Source organism: Daktulosphaira vitifoliae, unplaced genomic scaffold (assembly GCF_025091365.1).
Source record: "Daktulosphaira vitifoliae isolate Bord-2020 unplaced genomic scaffold, ASM2509136v1 Scaffold_1, whole genome shotgun sequence".
Taxonomy (NCBI): domain Eukaryota; kingdom Metazoa; phylum Arthropoda; class Insecta; order Hemiptera; family Phylloxeridae; genus Daktulosphaira; species Daktulosphaira vitifoliae.
The window spans coordinates 29633163-29657094 of record NW_026099572.1 but is presented as its reverse complement, the minus strand read 5'-3'; the positions used below and the strand labels follow the sequence as shown (position 1 = coordinate 29657094).

The following is a 23932-nucleotide window of genomic DNA, read 5'->3' as shown; positions in this document are numbered from 1 at the left end:
TTAATCTAAGTGCCCTAGTCAATGAGTATTCAACAAAGACTAATATTTTTTCTTTTTCAAACATGAAATTTTATTCAATAAATCCAAAAATTACTGTAGCAAAATTTCAATCATTTTTCCGTACTCAAAAATCACTAAGCTTCAATTTGAATGATTATTAAAAAAATATGAAATCTTCTATTAGTCTCTAGCCTTTTTCAAATTTTTTTATAACAAAAGTTTTGTTTATTTCGCTATAATTTATTTATTGTACATTATAACTATTTAGATTGTACATTTTCAAATAAACGCTATTAAAAACATATTCGCTAACCCTTTTAGAAAGTTACATAATAAAATGTAATTACCAGTAACGCCATTGTAGTTGATATCTTGACCGTCTTCCCTTCGCCACATAATATAAGGTTCAGGATATCCTTTGGACTTACACTGTAATATCAAATCTGATCCTTCTTTAACAACTAGATCTGTACTAGATTCTTCTTCAATTATTTTTGGAGGTGCTGTATAAAATATAAAATACAGTGAGACTTGTAGTGATTTGTTACATCTGTTTTGATTTTGAGTTATACCAACTACTTGAAGATAGCCCTTTTGACTTGTCATTGGCTCCGTATTAATTTGACACATGTACCAGCCTCTGTCCGTTTCTTGGACGTTGCGTATGTGTAAAAACCACGTACGATGATCATTGTAAGACAAAGTTATTCTCGAATTTTCAGTAACCATTCGATGGTGAATAGAAAGAATTGTTTGAGTATTAACACGAACCCAAGCTACCTGAAATAAAATATAATAATATTGTAAGTACAATCAGTGTTAAAGTAAAATAAAAAAATACATGTATAATATAAGTATACATCTAAGTACAAAACAAAATTTAATATTTAATAAATTTGCTTAATTATAATGTTTTTTGAATTATAAACAGTATAATTAAGGCACTCTGAGTAAAGAACAAAATAATTCAAGATTTTTGCATAAAAGCTAATAAGGATCAGGACCTGATTTCTTTAACTAGGAAAATTACATGTTGATATAACACATTTATTGTTATTTCGCCTATAGCTAATTTTAAAATATTGCACATATTACTTGTAAGTAAGCTTACGTATATATTTATATTATACTAGCGTTTTTTGACTAGGTGACATATAAAGAGATTACTCATAATCAAAAAAATATATCTGTTAATGTTTTGACTGTGTTGACATTTCGTTACTATGTGTTACTAAATTTATCAAAAACTGTGCATGGCTATCAATCAAAAATATACATTTACAAAACAGAGATTTCAGAGACGACTAAAAGAAGAGCTAAAACATCACATTTATGCTATTAGGTTACCACAGAACATTAAATCCCAATTTTCTAAGACGTGCGTGTTGTGTCCGTTGCCTGAATACGAAATCGAAGGGAAATAATCATAAAATATTGTTATATAGGCGTCGTATTCTTATATTGGGAAGTAGAAAAAAAAACATTTTTGATTTACTACAGTTTTTGCACTCGAGGGATAGAACCCAATAAAATTCGCAAATCTTCTGCGTGTTTATGATTGTGATCATCTTTATTTTACCCTAGTAGTATTCGTGAACGGGGAGGATGATCAGTAAAATTGGTGCCCGGAGGGGATCTATACGTATAATAGGAATGAACGAATACAGTTGATTACGTCACATAACCAGGTACTTTGAATGCACAGAAAGAACGTTGTTCAGATAACCTATGGGACCAACCTGTAGTGTGATATCACCCCACCATCTATTCTCTTTCCCTCTTACCATTTGTTTACATAAAAAATAAGGTAACAGAATTCAGGATTAAAAACTACACATAATAAAAAAAAATCATAGTAAATAATTTTCTTTATTCTCAATTAAAAATTCAATATTTATATATATATATATATGTGTATATTAATAAAAAATCAAGTATTATTTAAAATAATAGTTGTAATTGAATTAATATTAGTTCTTAAGACAGTCCTCACTATCATCTATCAATAAATTTGAACAGTATAAAATTTACAAAAAAGCATAATAACATGTAGTTTTATGATGTTCAACAAATCAATTAAATCAAACGTATTGTTATATCTATTTAACAAATCGAAATTATGTAATAATTTTAAGTTAAGTTTGATTATTTAATAAAGTACTTATATAATATTACTTAAGAAATATGAGAGTACCTATTAAATATTCTGTGTAATATTTAAGAGATTTGTTTTATTAATGAACTTGAGTATTCCTGTAAAATTGCTGATTATATTTTTATATGTTTTGCAATTCTCCTTAAAAGTACAGTTTCATTATTTAAAATTTTCAAAAATCTATAAACTTAAAAAAATATTTTTAATTCCATGAAACATTAATCTCGTTTAATAACCGTTTTTTAAATAAGCGATACCTATTACTATACCAAGACATGGATACAATTTTAATGTATTATGTATTTTAGTTAAGCAGAAATGGATATTTCTTTGTTCTTAAGTTTTACTTTTAAATAATAAGCTATCATAAACAAGATATACTGTGATGGAAGTAAAACTTTTCTAGGATTACGTTTAGTAATTATAAAATATCAACGTCAAATAAAGTTCTTATTAGTTAATGAAACAAGTAATATTTATACTTAAATTAAAATAATAATTTATTATTTAAATAAGGTTGAAATTGAAAAAGGATATTAGATTAGTCACAATGTATCATAACATTGTATTTTGTAAAATAAAAATGAACATTTTATGCACTTACTCATTTTCCAAAAATTCACTTTAATCATCTATTTCTTTCTTATAGCAAGCCTCGATTACAATCTCTCCCAACTAATTTCGTCAATTATCTTTTTGATGAACTCATTTCCTCTCGTTTTGCTAACTATTGCCTCATATTCACTGACGGCTCAGTTTATACTAATTCCGCCTGCTTTTCCTTTTTTATTCCTAGTCTAAACATGAATTTCTCAGATAATCTCCCTTCAAAAGCTTGTTCATTTACCACCGAATCTTATGCGATATCCTCGGCTCTCGAATTCGTCAAATCGCTCAATATAATAAATGTTCTAATTGTCTCGGATTCACTGTCAGTTTTATCATCTCTTTCCTCAGTTCCTTTTAAAAAAAGTAGATCCTTCCTCATAATGAAAATTAAAGCCTTAATTTATAGTCTCTATTTAATGGACATCAATGTTGAATTTTTATGGTGCCCCAGTCATGTCGGAATATCTGGCAATGAGATAACAGACCATCTAGCCAAACTGACTAACTCCTTCAACAGACCACCTATCCTAAAAATTCCCTCTTCCGATCTCCTTTCCTCTTTTCTTCCAACTATTAATAAAGCATGGCAAGATAAATGGTCAAATTTTTCTTTAGCTAACTGGCATAAATCTATAGTTCCAACTATCCCTAAACGTCCTTGATTTTACAACCTCCCTCTGTCCCGTTTCCATATTATCTCTTTTTCCCGTCTTAGATTTGGTCATAATCGGTTACCTAGTCATGCCTTTAACATGTCTCTAAACCATTCCCCCTTCTGCCCCAAACACAATGATGAAGTCTCCTGTAATTTTCCTCATTTACTATTTGATTGCCCAGCTTTACAACATAACCGTTTACTCTTGTTCAATTTCCTGTCCTCCCTTAATATTTCGCCCATTAATAGTTTTAATATCCTTAATACAAAATCCTCCTCAATAATTATACTTATAATTTCCTTCGTTCATTCAGCTGGCTTCGTTATATAATATTTTTCTGTATGTTAATTTAATATCCTAGATCTTTTTTGTTTTGTTCTTTCTTTTTTAATATTTTGATTATGTTTAATTTATTAATTTAACGATATGTTTAATTGTGTATAATAACAATATTTTGTTTTTCTTTTGTATAGTCTTAGTTTCTATTGTATAGTTTTATCTTAATCGTTTAGCTATAATAATACTTCTGTATTGAAAGCTAATAATAAAAAAAAAAAAAAAACATATAAAACATTAAACATATAAAAACATATAAACATTCAAAGTATTCACATTATCTCTAATAATAATAGTTGAGCTTATTTAAATTTTAGAAATGTTATATCTTATATATAAGAATTAACTTCCATATAAATAAATTGAAATAATAATTGAATTATAATAATAATGTTATTACTATAAAGTGTCTAAGACTTAACTGACAACACTTATAACTTTGTATCCAATTTTTTCTACTACTTAAATTACGTTTAAATCATGTTTTTATTATTTATCACTAATAAGAAAAAATAAATTTTGAAATGTATATTACATTATATAGTGTACATTGTTTACTCTGCCACGTTTTTTATAACTAATTTTTTTAAAAATCATTGACCTATCAAATCTTTTTGTAAGAAAATGGCTATAAAATGACTATTTCAAAATTTGTTTTCTGAATAGTGGTAAATAATAAAAAATATAGTTTGAACATAGTCTATGAAGGCAATAATTATTTAAAAAAATATTCAATGAAATGATAATTAGATCAAAAGTTATAAGCTTTGTCAGTTAGATCTAAGACACTGTGTATTTTATATAATAATAATAAAATATATATTGAAGAAAAATTTTTCTATATTTTGAGCTTTGATGCAAAGCTAAGAATGAATTATTTTAGGGAAAAACATGATGTATTTTCCCATGTTTTTAGAAATATATGTTGGGAAATCAAAGGTCATATTTTTTAATTGACAATCTACCATGTAGTTTACATGGTAGTTTTTTACTAATTTAGTAGTAATTATATTATGTGTTTTTTTGTGTTTGTACCACAAGTTCTTTGAACCGATTTTACTTAACGACACTTCGAAATATTACAAATAATATCTACAAAGTAGATTCACATAGTAAAAGATAATTTTAAAACTTTTCCTCGTTTTCTATTATTTTTGTGTATATTTTTACATCGAAGCGTTTAATGGCAGTTATGTTAATCACTTATAGAATTCAATCTATAATGGTGTTCACTATGCTGTGTTCTTACTGCACTGCTGTTTTTTGTAATATCATACATAATTTGTAATAATTAACAAACACAAACATTTTTCAACAAAAAATATGATATATTAATGAATTTAAAAATAACAATTTATAAATGCCTAATATAATAAAATATTTGTAGCGATCTTACAGATCTAAATGATGACAAATTATTTGAAGTTAATGGAATAATTTAAAAATAAGAACAAGAAGAGATGAAATGTTAGTAAAAGAATAATAGGAAAATAGAATTAGGAAATGTTACGATGAGCAGTTTTCATAGGTATTCCTATGAAGCCACATGGATAAATTATTATCTCCTCTGTATGAATAAACAAAAATAAAGTTAACCGTTTGATAATATAATAAATGTAAAGGGATTTAAATTGTTCAGACATAAAAAGCATAATCAATATGAAATCGTTGCGTTTGATGTACAGACTAGTTTTTAATGATCGGGAATCAACGCATACAATTAACGATCAACTGTAGATCTTTGAAAGATGATCCCGTTATGACAATCATGATCGCTACTCTTCTGAGGGATGTATATCGTTATCAACTCATCAGCTGTGGCAGAAACATGGAGAGTACCATTTAGAGAACCATCGTCTCTAAAATAGAATTGGGATAAACTTATTTTGTGAACTAACATCGCCTCCATGTCAAAGATATTATTCACGATAGGAATGTAGTATATAAAAACATAATTTTCGAAAATGAATTCGTTGACAAGTCCAAGTCTGTCAATTTCATTTTGTTCCGGCAAACCGTTTTCATCATTTATGGCTATTAATTCCAATGCGTTTTGCATAACGTCAATTTGGTCATCAAGTAGCTCATGAGCAAATTCGTCAATATCTACGTCCTCTACATGTGCCTCAACTACAACTATATCATCTAAATCAAATTCATTAGGAGCCATCGCAAAATCAAGCATAACTTCATTTTGTTGATCAAAATGCATAACTTCATTTTGTTGATCAAAATGGACAGCTTTGACTTGATCTGCATTTTCATTCATCACATCTTGAGAGACCATATTTTCATCCATAATGACGTTCTTGTCGATATCAGATTCGTCATCAGCCCAAACATTTTTCTCATGAAAATCATACCAATTTCTTGCTTTTCTAATGTTAGCATCTTCTCTTTGATGACGATGACGCATTTCTTTTAAAGACGTTTTACAGTAATTTTTTGCCATTTTTAGTTTAGCAAAACTTTCCTTAAGGTAAAAACTCGAAAATAACGAATATTTTTACGTGGTAATAATGGTGAACGATAAAAATTTTCTCTAATTTACAATCGGTAAAACGATTGTAAATTAATTTTTTATTTATTTAGTAACCAGAGAAATAAAATATGTTATTATTAGCCAACAAAAATGTTTTAAAAATCAACATTTACTAACTTCAAATAGTCAAATTATAATTAATAAATTCAAATAAAATAGTTAAGAAAATTTAATTAGTACTGGATGAAAGTAAATTAAATTTATTTTTGCATACAATGGTCCATTATGAGAATTGTATTAAATATTCCTAAATTAACATTAAACATTAATAAAATAAAAATAATTGCAATATTATTATCCATAAAATTAACTCTAAATGTTATAATATCTTCGCTTGTTATTTTTTTAACTTCTTTGCACACATTCATTGTGAAATTTTTTTTTTTTTGTTTAATTTATGATTTTAGTAAGTATTCAAAATTAAATGAAAAAAAAAAAATATATATATATAAGTTATGTTAGTCTAAACCTTTCATCTTTGAAATGTTTGATTTTAATTTAATAAATAGATAATTTAGTAATAGCTATATTTTATTTAAAAGAATTTTTATATAGTACACATTAAGAAAGTTTCGCATAATAAATGTTTAGTAATACAAATAAAGGTTGGTAAGATTTAAGGAACGGCGCAAGTTTAGTCAGTTTAGTAACTTAACTGTTTGGAAAGTCCTTTTTAACAAACACAACTGTACGCGCCGTCTAAAATTCCTATGAAGTTCAATCGTGATCAAAATATTCATTTGTTTTACACTTCGGTCTAGTTGTGGTCTGTAAAAAACTATTTTATGACAATTGACGCCAAGAAAGTAGCGGCAGTTTTTCATTTAAACAAAGATGTCTATTGATGAACAGCAACGGTGGCCAATGAATACCTAGAGTACCAGAGTGTCCCTTTGAGACCTACGTGACTTACCTTAGATGATACATCCTATTTGGTATTCAGGAAGAACTAACTGTTTTTTTTAATGATTCTACTTGTATTTCAAGAATTACATTTTTTAAGACAATTTTTAATGTCAATAGTACTTTGAATTTTTTCAAATCGATAAAATGACAACAGACAGAAAACTTTCACAATAAATGTAATAAATTTAAGTAATTTATTTGAAAACCGAATTTGGATTTAATATATTTTATTGTAAATAAAAAAAATACCAACTTTCATTATGTATTTCCAATAAAATTAAGATAACAACTAAGGTTTTGTAATATATCATGTTTAAAACAATAATATTTGAGCTAAATTAAATTTTTACTTGAATAAAATTTATAAATAGATGAGTGATACAATTTGTCAGGTACAACACTTTACAATCATGAATATGATATGGCATATGAAGGAGCAAGATTAATTAATGTGTTTGTCTTTATTAAACTTGTATTAGCATAGCCATATTCTTAATATTAGTGGTCCTTACCTAGATTTAATTTTTTTTATTTTAACTTTATATTTAAAAAAACATCCTATGACTTTTTAAGTCATAGGATTAATTTTTTAGTACAATTAGATTTTTATTATCCGGAATTATTGAGTATAATAATATTTATTAATATATTTGTAAATAATTTTGGTATTTCAATTTTAAAAGTGGAAATTTAAAAAAATATCATACTACTTCAGTTTGATTGATTGGTCCAATTGGTATTACTGTAGTAGTAATATTAATTTGAATCTTGATTTTACTCAATTATTTAACACTTTATTGAGTTATTTATTTGTAAAGTTTTTCTTCGTAAATAATCCTATCCAAGTTAATTTTCTAAGAAATTTCAAATTTTAATAAAAAAAAAAAAAAAAATTGACATCTATAAATTTTCTAGGGGTAAGAGATGAATGTAATTTTTTTTCAACAAAATGTTATTCTAATTATTTTAATTGGGTTCAAAATAGGTTGATTAATAATCCTAGATATATTTGATATGATAATATCCTGGATATGATAATTTAAAAACGGAGTTAGAAATGTTTAGCGAATTTTTTCATCAAATTATTTGACTTGAGTCCTTGATGAACTAATTGGATTGGTATTACTACAAGTACTAAATTTGGTACCTTGTTTTTTGTATATTATTTTTCATACTTTGTATTAGAAATATTTTTTATTCATATTTTATATTTATATATAAAACAAATTAATTAATTAATTAAATCAAAGTTAATATATCATAAAGTAATATTAAAAACTTATTATCGACAAATCAAAATTTTATTTCGTTCATTTTTTATTTAAAAGTATAAAAAAAATTATAACTTCTTATTTATACTTCGAAAGTTATCCTTAAAATATATTTTTTTCAATTAATTTAATATTTATCTTAGAACATAAAATTAAAAAATATTTTTTACAAAAAAAAGTAAGCCAGGTATTAGTTTTATTCGAAAATAGAGAATCAAAAGCAATATCAGTATTTATGTACATATAACCTTAAACTATTTAAAAAAAAAATACAAAAGGTAAAGGGCACTAACTAATATATCATAAAAACAAACTTTAAGGTTTACAAATGTTTGTACTTCGCATTCTTTGGATTGTTTTATTAGGACTTGTAAAAAGTTATTTGGCAAGACCCCAATGTCCGATTAATGTTTTTACACCAAAAAACTATTTGAAAAAGCAATAAAAAGTTTTTTAATAATTATAAAAATCTATGTACAAACATTTATTATAAATCACTTTTGTTCGAGTAAGAAATTATCGTTTAGTAAATGATAACAGTTTAGTTTCGAATGTATTTGTGTGTTTTTAAATGTTTAGAATATTAATAATAATGTGATAAATTACATTTTCAAAATATTTTTAACTATTACAAATCTTAAAGAATTATAAAGTATGTTAAAAACTCAGGGTACTAGGATTGCACTAATTGAAATTAATAAAAATCTGTTACAGTGATAAAAAACAACATAACCAACTTCCAGCTTGTATCAATGTTTTTATAATGTTTATAAATATATAGATTAACTTAAAATGGTATATTATACTGTTTCTAACAACTTTTTTTTGTACGAAATAACTTATAAGTTCAGATAAATCATTCTACCTCACTTTACGGTTTAAACTATAAACATTTTAAAAGAAATGATAATTCTTTATATTGTTTGATAAACGGAAAAACTAGAGATATTATTTACATTTGTTACACAAATATAATAATAGAGTGAATGAATTTATAAAAAAATTCATACTTTAGTTGTATATCTATCAGAAAAAATAAATAAATTTGTGTAATAATATTTTAATTTAATTATTCGGTACTGTAGTACTTGATAATAACATCAAAATATAGTACTATACTAATACTTACTATTAGTGGCTTAGACAGGATTTTGCTTGGAGGGGCTAAAGTCCTTTTTTGGCTTATCACATAGCCATACTAGCGCTAAAATTATATACTGTGAGTAGTAATAATTGGCCAATGGTGGGCCTATAATTACTTTAGCTCTCCTTTACTATGCTACTGCTTTCTATCAATTCGACTGTATATTTATATAATAGATAAAAATATACTCAAATAATGTCATTTAATAAAAAAAACAATAAATCCAGGCACAGAATTAATCAAGTGTGTAGTACCTACACTTTAACCAAAATAATTATGATGATTATAAAATAAACGAATGCTAACAATTTTGAGTACATTTTTTTATGGCACAAATGTTGATTTAAGTTAAATAGTCTACGTCAAATATATTGAATACACATTTCATATAATAGATTTTTTTATTAATTGTTAAAATAATAATAAAACATTAATCTAGATAAATACGAAAATTATAAACTTAACTATTTACTTCGTGATAGAAACTCCATTACTATACTTTGAGATAGTATACTCACGGGTAATCTTATTACATACACTTAATGCAACTAAAACAACAACCCGTAAATACTGACATTTCAAATTACGAAAAAAGTAATAATTAATAAATCATAAATTTGAATTACTGTACACCAAAATTTAGTTACATTTACTTAAATAAATATATTATTAAATATGTAATATGCTGAATAATAAAATTGAACTATGTTTGATTCACTAAATGGTTTATTTATACTCAAAAAATATAATCAGTAGTTGCACTTGTTTCGTAAAAGAAGTAGACTAAGACTTATTTGGGTTTTATTATTTATTAATTTTTTGTCGTTTTAAACTTGAAAAAAAAAAAATTAACTTAAGATATTAAATATCTAAAAAACATTTGTTCAAGTATCAAATTTGATACCCGTAAATTGTTATTATATAATGATTTTTAACTGTGGTATATTTTTATAGTCAATTAAAGAAATTTACCTTATAATTTTGAAGTTCTTGAACGACACAAGTAAGTAATGCATCTTTACCCGCAATTACTGTAACGTTTGGCACGGGTTCTGGAAACCACGGTCTTTTGGAGTCTGCAAATAAAACACGATTAACTTGAAAGTGAGTTAATCAATAACATGACGAAGTATCCATTAGAAACTCTCTTATAATATAAAATAGTTTTTAGTATAAGTACCTGTGTAGCAATCGACTTCAGTTATTTAAGAACATTAAAGGATTACAGAAAAGAGTATTCTTGACGTAGAAAAATTTACTACTATAAGAGTTGGAAAGAGTTCAAAGAAAATATACATTATTTGTTGACTTTATGTTTACCACTATAATGCATAATTATGTTCAGAGTTAAAAGCATTGCTTTGAGTACCCCATACATAGCATTTGTGTAGTTAGGGGGACTATATAAAAAAAAATTGTATTACTCTTTCCAATCAAAAAAAAAAAAAAATAGTATCTTCACTATGTAATAATTTTTTTTGACTGGGAGAATCTATCCCATTTCAACCCTTCTTGCATGAGGACCACGCAATTGTGATTTGTTTCGGGCACTGCAAAACCGGCTTTGAAAAATCCTTTGAATAATATGCATACATTTTGTGATTTTGGCCTAATATTTCAGAAGTTCTTAATAATTTAAAGTAGTAATTGGGGGTGAGTTTCGATTGCTACTAGTATTATCACTAGTCATTTCGTCTTCATTTTTTTACCGACTAGGTTTAAAAATGTTTATAACTTCTAAAATATTGGTCCAAAGTTGTTACTAGCCAGTCATTTTCCTTATAAGATTATTATCTAATATACAAGGTAGTTAAATATGTATATATTTTATAAATTTAAGATGACATACTTACAAAGTATAAGAGATGAATATAAAAAATATTTCATAATTACTTATATTTTTCGGTGAATTATGTGGTTTGTAATAAAAGAGTCAATCACTGTTTTAAGAGTCATTTTGATCAATTATCAAGCAGCAAGATCTTTAGAAAAATTAAAATTGTTTTTGATTCTTTTAAATTAAGAATGGAAATTTGAGAATAATGAACTAAATTAGAACGCTAAATTTGCAGTTGAAAATAGATCGTTTGTATATAATATATTTTATAGTTGACATCAATTCCAATGTGTTCTCTAAAATAACGATATTGTATTTTTTTTTTGTTGGATTCTACAAAAGAACATTTATTTTTAAAACACGTTTGAATTACTCTTATTTGGTCTTCAAATTACCACTGAACTAAAAGAAAAAAGGATAATAATTTGTAATTTATTTTACCTTATATAACACATATTTAACTATTATATAGTTCAATTATCTTCAGTTACATGTTACATAGATTCATATTACATAATAAAGTCGAGATAAATATTTTCTGTTAGTGATTTAATTCACTATTATATTTTTATGCTATATTAAGTATAGCATATATAAATTCTAACAAAGTTAAATCCAGTAAGTATTGAAAATTTTGCAATACTTAATATTACTGGTTTAAACTTTTTTAAAACTTACTAATGATAATTTACTCACGTTTTTGTTTTTGTAAAAACAATTTAACAATAATTAATATTGTTTTGTTTTATTAAACGGCTTATAAATCCGCCGTATAAAGACAAAAATGGCCTTATAATTTTAAGGCTATAAATTAAATTTTGTTGTATAGTTCTAGTATTTCAAAACGTAGTCCACTGTCCAACATGAAATAATAAATATAACCTGCAACTATTCATCAATGTGACATTTTGTTTACTTTTGTAGGAAGTTTGTTTTCTTTTTCATTAATTTTAAACGCTTTAAATAAAAGTATTATAAAATTTGTGTAATAATACTAACAAATAATAAAATATAGTGTATTGTTAAAAAAAATAACATTCTATAAGGTTTACCACGTAGTTTCATACATAAAATATTTTTATTAGTAAAAAAATAATAGTATATTTCGATATAGGAGAATGCAAAATCTTGTAAATTTTATAGACTATTAGGTTTTTAATTTAACTAAATATTATCATATTTAAAATTGTAATTAATGATGATTAATATTAATGATTTCTTTTTATATTTTAAAATTAAAAAATCTGCAGATTAGTTATAGTACAACAAATATAATTATTCTACCATAAAAATCTCGATTAATCCTTTAAGATATGTTTTATTGTAAATATCATTAGGTGTGATACAAGTTACATTTTGTCAAGATTATCTTTTTTTTAGCAAATGAAGTCTTAACAAAGTACATCGAACATTGTCGGTTTAATGATTCTTGCTACAATTCTACGTGATTATATTTGTATTTTTATAAGTAATAATTTTTTTGTTTAGATGTCATTTCATTTTTAAATAAATCATCCAATACGGAATTTGAAATTGCAAATATTTGATGAATTGAAATGGTTAACGGTTTTATCAAACCAAAGTAATTTCTTAAATTGTTTTTATCCGGTTTTATTTAATTAGTATTTTATTATTTCCTCCCAAGATATATACATTTTAAATTACAGTTATAATAAAGCACTATAAAATATTTTAAATTGATAAAAATTAAGAAAAATGCATCAATGTAATGGCATAAAAGTTACATTTAACATTTTACTATTTCTTAGGAAATTTTGTAGAAATACCAGTAACAAACTATCAAATCTTACTTGCCGGTATGTGATTATATATTGAAAATTTTACTCAACATATATATATATAGTTAATGAATTGATCCATGAACATATAAAATTATAAATTAAGCTATATCATAATAATAAAATTAACAATAAACATGACATTCTAAAATATCGATTACTTTTAAGATAAAAAATTCAAAATACATTTATTTTAAATTTAATAAAATTATTTTTAAGTGTTACTTGAAACATTTTGATCAGACGAATGCTTTTACTGATTACAACTACAAAAGTAAAAAAAAATGATAAAAACAGTGTTATCAAATATAATATTTGAAATATTATGATAACTTTTAATATTGTTATTTGAATTAGCTTTATATCCAAAGCAATAATTTAGAACATAATAGTAATTAAGTGAATTGAGGCGTTAAGGAGATTTTAGAGCATAGCCTTTCTAAACAAAATCTAACAATTGCTAAATAAATTGTTTGACTAAGACTACCCAGTCTTGTAGTCAACTAGAATCTTTACTAGTATAATGACATAAATTTAACGCAATAATAATAGTGATTTTCTCTAAATAATTAATGTGTGATTAAAAAAAAATGTATAGTAAACTAATAATATTAACTAACAGAATTATCTAATTTGTCTAGGGATGTATTTTGATTTATTTGATCCACTTATGGTAGAAACCGCAACTGCTCTAATATCTTATTGAGGCATTTATATTACTTATAATTAAAATATATTAAAAAGATAAAGTAAATATTTATCTATTTAACCTCCTCTCTCAAAATATCTTAAGCCTTCGTTTACATAATTATACTCATAAATATGACATCATCATAAATTGAAATTTATTATAACATTTTTGATATTATGTTCATTAATACTTTTTTTATCACGTCATCTTACTTTTGTAGTTGTAATTATTGAATCATTCGTCTGTTCCAAAAATTGTTCAACTAAAAATTAGAAATAATATTTTAACTTTAAAATAATTCTATTATTAATTACTTATTTTAAACTAATCCCTATTTTAGGATGAGATATCAAGTGTTAATTTTATATAGCTAATATTAATATGATATATAATATGTATGTTAATTATATGTAAAAATCAATTGTTAATGAGCAGTTTAATAAAAAAAATTAGGAAGATAAAATCTCAGAAAATGCTTCATTTTATCCTATTATCCAATTTTAGGTTTGGGGGGAAAAAAAACTTTTTTTTAATTTGAACAGATTTAAAATATATCCTTTAACGTTATCTAAGAATGCAAAAATTGTCAAAAAAAAATTAAAACTAAATATTTATGAAATAAAAAATTAAATGAGTTGTAGTTAGATGTATTACACACTGCACAGGTGGAACAGATCTAACTGACAACTCATATAACTTATGATTTGCAAAATATTTTGTACTATTATTTTTTAACCAATTTTTACAATATAACAATATATGTTAGGATTATATTTAAAAAAACCCAGCACAGGGGGTCATGGCACAGTGGTGACGTGGCATAGTTGGGTCAAGTATAATTATACCTGACAGTATATTAAATATTTATGTGCTTATTGTTATTTTTTTATTGTTTTCGTTTAGATTTATAAAACATGAACCTGTTTAATTTAAATCTCAATATGTTTTAAATAACGTTTTTATAATTTTTTGATAAACTTAATTTTACTATTTCATGTTTTTTCACGTCAATTACAGATGTACTTTTATAAAATAAAATTATATTTGATTATTAAGACATGCCATTTTAAATTTATTATTTCACGTTGCGTTTTCATATTATTATTTTTTAGAAATAAAGTAGAACATTATACATTTTTTTGTAAAAAAGATGTTGATTTTTAAATGAACCTATCAGCTATAGTAAACTAAAAACTAAAAAGTAAAATAAAAAAGTCAATTAAAAACATTGCTTAGGTTAAACTTTACTTTTTAAAAACAAACGTCAATTATACTTTTTAAACTATTCATTGATAATTCATTAAGCTAAATAATAAATTATTAGAAAATAATGAAAAGCTATACAGCTAGTACAGATAAAACAACTATTTCATATTAAATTTTATAAAATAATATATTTTTTTAATGTACCACTGGCAGGGAAATAACTCCATTAGTCAGATTTAATTAAACAAAATTCTAGAAAATAAACTTACTCTTATAATAGTTGAAAATATAATTTCATTAAAAACCGTTTGATTCTGCATTTAATTTGGTATTCATATCGTGTACGACTTAGCGCATTATAACGCGGAGAAACGCAAGTAGTAGTTTTGTGGAGTCTGCAATAACAGCGGCACTAAAATGATCATCCGGAATAGAGTTCTTAACGATTTTATAGCATCGGAGGGTTCATCGATGATGTTTGCTCGTTGCAATTCTATCGAGAATAACCTTATTATTTCATTGGCGAATGCAACGGCGAGTGGTGTATTACTGTCCATTAAGTGACTGCACGGTGTATACATACGAATTACCGACCGCTAGACTATATTATTAAAAGCTGAAGCGCAGGGCGGGTAAACGTTACTGCTGGCGAAGTAAATTTCCATAAAGTTTGCTTCATCGTCTGCCAGTGCTAATTAGTTAAGTATAAACAAAAGGAATTTCAAGGCCTCTGAGTATTTCCCCAGGTCTGTGTTTCTATTTATGTACCGCCGTCCTGGGCTTGGTAATTTCAGGACAAATGCGTTGGTATAAATCTTCTAAAAACTTTCAAAAGTATTTTCACACAGGGAGCAAAGTTTCCGGTTATATTTTCTTTTTTTTTTTTTTTTTTTTTATCGTCCGAGGGGGTTTGCCCTGATAGGTCTCAATCTGCATTTGCGAGCTACTCTTGGGACGAGTGTGTTGACAGATGATAGGGAAATAATAAATTTTCAAATAAAGTTAGCGTATACATTTTCCTTACCAAAATCCTCTCAGAATTTAAAATAAACACTTGATATTAGTATTCAAAACACCTTCACGTGAAATATGTGTAATATTTAAACTAATATTGTAGGTCACATTTAAACCTACTTTATATGTATTTAAAAATAACCATTGTATTACTTGATATTGATTATATATTATTATTTATTATAATTGATACTATTCGTGAAAAAAACAATTCAGAATATTTATGTGCAGCAATATTTATTATTACTATATCTTTGGCCTCGTGAAAATAAAGAGACAAAAATCTTAGGCAAACAAGTTGAAGAATAACATAGGCATCAATTAAGTAAGACTAAAGTACTTCCTTTTGCTTTGCAAATTAAAGATTTTTTTTTGGAATAATTTTTCAATTTTATGATGGTAATAGTTTTTACAAAATAGTACGTAAAATTATTTTCCAACGATATTGGCTAAACTTAAACTAAATGTCGGATCTTTTAATTAATTTTTTCAGAATATAACAGAACTTTTAATCGTTATGACTTCTCGAGACATTTATAGTACTCCCTCCTTAATTTTGCTACCTCTTCCGCTTTTTATCCTTACCAATAATCATTATGTTATATTTTGAAAACAGCTGTTCCAACGAAAAAATCTTTGATTGTTCGTTTGATAAAATTTGTTTCCGTTTCTTAAAATTTACTATTTAATTTTATTCCATCTAATTATCAATTTGAATTTATTTAAGCAAAATTAAAATTTACATACCTTTCATCATTATTTTCTAAGTTTGGTCATTAAATCGCATTATATTTTATAATACATTTTATTATCAGATAATAATGATGATATATTTAGAATTACGTTTTAAAATATATAGTAATGAATGGTTTTTCTTAATGATTTGACTTAAAGATGAATTTTAATGCGTTTATTAACATTAAAACCATACGAGTTTAATTATATACTATGTTTTAGAATTAAATAACATGTCTCTTTTAAAATCACTTTATGTATTTGAATCAAGAAAAAGCAAAAAAGATAGACAGTTTTAGTTGTAAAGCCAAAAACAAAATTAAATGATTAAAATTAAATAATTTTTTTATTATTAGTTATACCAAAGGTGAGTATTAACTAGTTAAATTATTATTATTTATTAACTTTCAAACTTGACTAGTTCATTTTTTAATTTACCGTTGAAATAACATTACATTTTTTAGTTAATTTGGTAAATATCAAGCTAAAATTATTTTTGTTGTAGAAATGTCTGGCTTTAAACGCAACATACACGATTACAATTAAAATAACCCAAAATAATACTAAATACTAAAATCTGTGATTTACGTTTCTTAATTAAAAATATTATTATCCTAAGATAAATTAACATAAAATATACTCAATATTGATATACTTTTATGTGATAAAAATAATTATTATTGAAAAATTCATTCAAGTATTCCAGATTTAAAAAAAGTTCTAAAAATAACTCAAAGAGCTTAAATAGTGTATGTTTATGAATATACTAATTTGTAGACATTCGATTATAATGATATATATATTACAATTACTTATCTTAGGTAAAAGTATAAAGCTGGAATAAATTGACTTTTACTCAACCCTTATTAATATTTTTTCAGCAAAAATTGTAATTCTGTGATTTATTAAGGGAGAGCAATTTTTGAAATTATGGATTAAGCCCTATAGTTGTATTAGAACTCTTCATAAATTAAGAAATCAGGAAAAAAAATATATCACTCTTTATGTGATCCTCAAACAGATTAAAAAATGTATAAACTTTATTTAACTGAGTTAAGTTTACTTTTTTTTTTTTTTTTTTGTAACTTCTAACAGTGAAATTTAGAAAATTTTGACTATTAACTTATTGACATTTTATCTATTTAACTGAACTTAACTCAAGTTAATTATTTACATTAATTTGCCGATCTTTTAGTTTTATAAATACTATATTTTAATGGTTTTAAAACGTCAATAATCCAAAAGTTACTTCATTAGACTACAAAAAAATCACATTCTTAAATAATTTATTATTTTTAGATATTATTCGTTATGTAGTTCCAAATTTTTTTTACTTGATTAAATTAGATCAAAGTATGATTTAAATTTTATGAAGCTTGTATTTATAAAGCTATAATCTGAACTCTCAAGGTTTCAGTCTTAAAGTTTTCCTTTGACTATGTCAATTAGAATGGTTAAAAATCATGAGTTTATTATAGTAACTTATTTAAGTTCAATAAAAAAATAATTCTACTAAATGGTGATCAAAATGAGTGAAGATTTGTTATATTTGTAGAAGGTAGAAGAAAGAAGGTAACATAAAATTGATGAATTGACTACGTGTTTAGCATTTACCTTAATAAAAATAAAAACTTCATTCACTACTTTACGGGATTTCCATGATATACTAGTGTAGGAAAAGCCATAGCTTAATTCAATATACTATAGCTACCGGCAAATACGGTTATTTTGACCTAAAGTACTAAAACTTCTATAAGGTCAGCTACAAGAAATTCGGATGACACATTAGATTGTCAAGGCTATCATCTCTGTCGAATACTTTCAGTACTCTATAGTTAATATGAGGTAAAAATAAATTAGATTTACACTTGTCATAAAAGTAAATTAAAAGAGAAAAGACATTTGATTTGATAATATACCGAAAGTAATTTAATCATTAGAATCCAAGTATTAACCAGTTACGACGTTTAGATTAATGATCACCACTAAGGACAATATCAACAACTTTCAAGGATTTGAATTGGGAGGTGTTAACTGTTATTATACAGCTGTTCAACTATTGGATAATTATTTTTTCGCATGACTATTTTTAGTAGATACACGATTTAAATACCGATTAAGTCAGATATTATACTAAGTGAATTTTTCATACCTTGCAAGAAATGTACGGCACTAAAATATTCAGATCCTAGAAAAAAATCAATTTTAAGTCACCAAAGAATAATAGTAATTTATTTATTGAGAATTAATATTCTACAATTGTCACTATTTCATTTATAATCCATAAATATTAATGTACACGTTTTTAAGTTCAGAGTTATTGATAAGTAGTATTATTTTACTATAAATCTATAATATTTTTACTAAAACCTGAGAAGTATTTAATTAATTAATTTTAATTTATTTAAAAATTCGCTTTTAAAATAGAAGTTCAGTTTGTTTTTTTAATTTTTCTATATATTATTGTAAAATATATTATCAAAGATCAATCGTTTATTATTAGCTGTTAACAACTAAAACTTTTTACTTTGCGATTTATGGTCCTGGGTAGTTTAATTCGTATTCAGTGTCGTACGCTGTAAAGGTAATTATGTACCCCTTTCTTCGCAACTATTGAGTATTTTAGATGAACTTGTACAAAACTTAAAAAGCCAATCAACGAGACAATTTTCATACTTTTTCTGTTCTAATTATACCACGAAAAATCTTCGGCTTTAATTCTACATGACATTGCTATAACGTTTGCTCTGTAGATGATGAAGATATTTTTATTTTATATAAATACATAATTCATCAAAGCGCACATATTCACATGGCCTGTGTATATTGTTTATAGAACATTGAAATCGGTTTTAGCTAAACACGAATGAAGTATTAGTTAGAAGCGAGTGAGATGCAAAAGCATAGGCGGAAAGAATCCTGTTCGTATACACTTGCTTTATTTTTAATCAAAGTTTCACCTTAAACGTATATGTATAGATACAATTAATTATTGTGCATGAATATAATAAAAGGAAACACGTCGAAAATTATCTCGTTTATAAGGGCGTTAATTTGACGGTTGTAAAGACCTCGGTAACAATACAAAACTTCTCTTTTGCTAAATTTTGACAACCAAGAATGTATCAGCCCACGATGAATTTTACCAGGGTAATGCTCATACTCGCATAATAATATGTAGGTGACGTTTACTAATAAACAGGTGAATTTTGTTGTTTTATGCGTGTATCAGAAGCCAATGTATTGTTTGCATGCCAAACAATAACTCCACCAACATGGCACACATTATAGTCTTCTGCTATTGCTACGAAAACTGCTTTGCTTTACTGCGCTACTAATAACGTTACTCTACGAAAGAAAATTTTATGAGACCATTTATATTGATTTACACACGTGTACTAAATCATTCGTTCAAGTACTTAGTGGAACACAATTTATTTGCATAAAAGTGATAACAATTATGAATAAATTAAATTGGTATTATCATCTTTACTAGCAAGATCTAAGATTTTCATTGGACTATACCGATTTTATAATAAGTTTTATGTACCAATGGCTAATGTACCTGGTTTAATAATTTGTTGACTAATCAAAAGAGAACAACTTGTTACAAGAAAATGTTTAAATTCTTTATGAACTACAATATCCAGACGGTTTGTAAAAACTCAATATACCCACAGCTGAGCAAAATTATGATAATTTAACGAGAGAAATGATACACGTTGAGCAATAGTAGAATACTGAAATATTCTATGTAATTAATGTAAGATGGAGAATGCGCCACGAAGGTTCAATCAAAAAATAATATTTTATGCATTTTGAGCGGAAGGAAACATTATACAATAAGATCACGGCGTTTGTTGCAAGAAAAAATAACCGTCTGCGCGTATTTTATTTGATTCATTTTTTACTGTTATTGTACTGTCATGCTCATTTTGAACATCTGAAATGTAAGTATCCATGAAATAATCACATACTGAATCTTACCCATGTAATATGCATAATGTTTCTTACGCCTTATCTACAAAATTTATGGTTAATTGGCTCATTCAGTCACTTAAGTACACCAGAAGAATATTTATGCATATTTAACTTTTTCCAAAGGCTATCTTAAAGAGATTGTAATAAAACGTTCTATTTTATTTTATTTTTTATAATCACAATATTTAAATTTAAAAACTGAAATTTTAGATGAAAATAAAATTCATGATTTTTAATAGTTATACATTATGAATATAAGAACATTGGGTTTATTTCAGAAGCGTCCTATACATAATAAAAATTATAAAACTTAAATTTTTGTTATATATATATATATTTTTTTTTTTGGAGTGAGAAAAAATAAGTATGATCGTATAAATTTGTTCAGATTGCGTCAAACCTTTATTCCAAATTTTATTTTTATTTTTGAATATAATATAATCATACAATTATTATAACTAATATTTGCTATTTGCAGTACACGTGCTTAATCACCGTAGTTTAAATTTCGTTTTCAATATTTTGTACAAGCCATAAAAAATAATTTCTTTGAAGCTGTACAAACTTTTACTTAGTAATATATTTCCAAATAAAGTTAAAATAAAAGTCAACCAATAATGTTATAAATGTAAACCCGAGTACAATCACGTCAAAAACAGAAACGCCAAACACTTCTTTGTAATATTCTATTGCTCATAAAAATAAATATACACATTTATTTTCCTGCTACTCGTATGATTACCTTAGGTATAATAAACTAAAACATTTAAATATTAAAATAAGTTATTTGTATTGTATAACTACACATTCTAGAGTATTTATTAGTAATAATATTTAATAAAATTTATAAAAGGTCATACCTCACACATACATCTCACATTTTTTTACTCATTTAGTAAATTAGTACAAGTTAACTAGAATTTTAATTTTGTTTCTTGATTTTATTTACAAATTCGAAAAATAATTATTGTACTTAAAAAATATCTAATATGGCTAGGACCTGGGATAATTGAAGCAAGTCAAATTTGAAACCAGTATAGATTAATTTCTTGAAGTAATTAACATTAATGTCTTTAAATGATTCTATATGAATGTGACTGAAGAAAGTTGGTGAAATTTTTTTGGAATGCATTTTTTACATGAAACGCTCAAAATTGTAAACTTAAGAGGCAAGTTAAATATTCTGAACTTTTCAATTATTTTTATAATAAAAATTGTTTTATGTGAGAGCCAACCACATAGTTTAATCAACCTCTGGTACCCTTATCTCTTTCGAGCGGTTTATCTATTTTTAAAACAACAGATCAGTGTGTCATGAATAATATGATGTTGAAATTTAAACAGAGATTTAAATAATCTATCAGTATTGACATGAAATCCGTAGTGTTGCTTCAAATGTTATGTTTTTTTATTTACAAATTCGTTCTCGTAAAAAAATCACATTTTGTGATTATTTGCATAGATATTATATTTTAATAAATTATACATTTAACCTACATATAGTTAAACTTTAAGAGATTAAATTATAATTTTCATTTATGATGAACCACTTAATTAATCAAATAATAAAAATAACATTGAGATTTTTATATTTCGTTTATAGGTACATTTTTTTTTTTTTTTTTAATTTATGAATTATAAAGTATTTTTTATGTTCATCCCTTATACCTTACATGGGTGTCTACTTTATTTTTGTAATGGCATCATACATAATTAACTTTTATATTTAATAGATAATGATCTAATTAAGAAAATGACTGCATAATAACAACTTTTGGATCAGTATCTCGTATGTTATTGACATATTTATAACTAAGCAGGAGGAAGAGTACGGCCGGGAAATGACTAGTGATAGAAAAAGACAATATCCGGGTCTTATCACCAGCCGACTCTATAAATTGATAGATTTGAATGAAAAAAATCTGAAGCTAGATTCAGAATTAGTGTCAAGATTCCACTGACAATTCACCTAAATATTGTTGACTGTGAAATTACTGTAATCCTATGTTATTACTACAAATATCCGATAATTTATTAATTGAAACATATTTATGAGAGTAGTAATTTCAAAATGATATTTAACATAATATAATTAAACGAAATTTTAGTATAAAATTAATATTCAATAATTTAATATTTTAATTCTTAAGGAGATAAGTTAAAGTTATTATATATTTTGTCATCTCAATGGCAAACGTGTATCATAATTGTTAACATGTATTTTTCGAAAAAAGAAAATTAATTTTCTTAACTTGATTATTCTGATCTTCTATAGTTAATTATTATCTCAGTTATGAAAATCAAATAGCAATATTATAAGCTATTGGTTACTTAAACAATTTGTTTTGGTAAGAGTAGCCTTTTTTTTAATAGACTCATTAGATTGGCATTAAAAACTGTAAAAAACTTCTGAGGCCATTTGCACATTTAACACAAATCGTAGGGACAAATCTTTTTTTTTTAATTTACAGTATAGTATTTCAGAAATCGTATTTTTTTGAGTATTTTCACCATTTACGGGAAATGTTTTCAATTTTTAAAAGTAATAACTTCAACTAGATACGATTTATGATCTTTTAATGTATCATTTAGTTAAATCAGTCCAGTGACACTAAGAAAAAGTGTTGACAGCTACAAATACATCAAAATAAAATTAATACCATATCAGCTTCCTATTGAAGCTAAAATATTAAAAATAATAATCTTTTTTAGTATAATGACTCAAAAATTTAGTTTTGTTGGGTTTTCAGTTTTTTTTGCGCCTTGTACAGTATTGAAGAATAACCGTTACATTTATTATTGAAAAACAGATCGGTTATGTATTTTATCTAATATCAATGTTATGAGGATGGGATTGATTGTTTATGTCTGTTGAACAAAAAAATGAACTTTTAATTTACTAGTTTCATATTTTGTTGGAAAATATTAAAGCACTTTCAGCCTTCCAAGTACTACTTAATGAGGTGTAGTTATTAAAATTTAAAGTTGAAATGAGTGGTTCGTGACGAGCACTGTTTCTTTAATAACACCTTTGGATATTCACCTTTGAC

At 25.1% G+C, this 23932-nt stretch overlaps 1 protein-coding gene across 8 annotated transcripts in view; it reads right to left on the bottom strand.

Annotated features, from left to right (window-relative positions):
- LOC126895193 (lachesin-like) overlaps positions 1-23932 on the bottom strand; it is a 30659-nt gene that overhangs the window by 5757 nt on the left and 970 nt on the right. For 2 of the 8 annotated variants that reach the window (XM_050666790.1, XM_050666792.1), the window contains exons 2-4: positions 10592-10695; positions 573-780; positions 348-503 (exon numbers count right to left, since the gene is read on the bottom strand). In XM_050666790.1, coding sequence (XP_050522747.1) covers positions 348-503; positions 573-780; positions 10592-10695 — 468 coding nt within the window. Of the gene's footprint in view, positions 1-347; positions 504-572; positions 781-1111; positions 1360-6954; positions 7016-10591; positions 10696-10799; positions 11289-11472; positions 11539-13267; positions 13287-15421; positions 16199-23932 lie in introns of those variants that run through there. The other 6 variants (XM_050666793.1, XM_050666795.1, XM_050666791.1 and 3 more) reach the window with 6 other exon arrangements.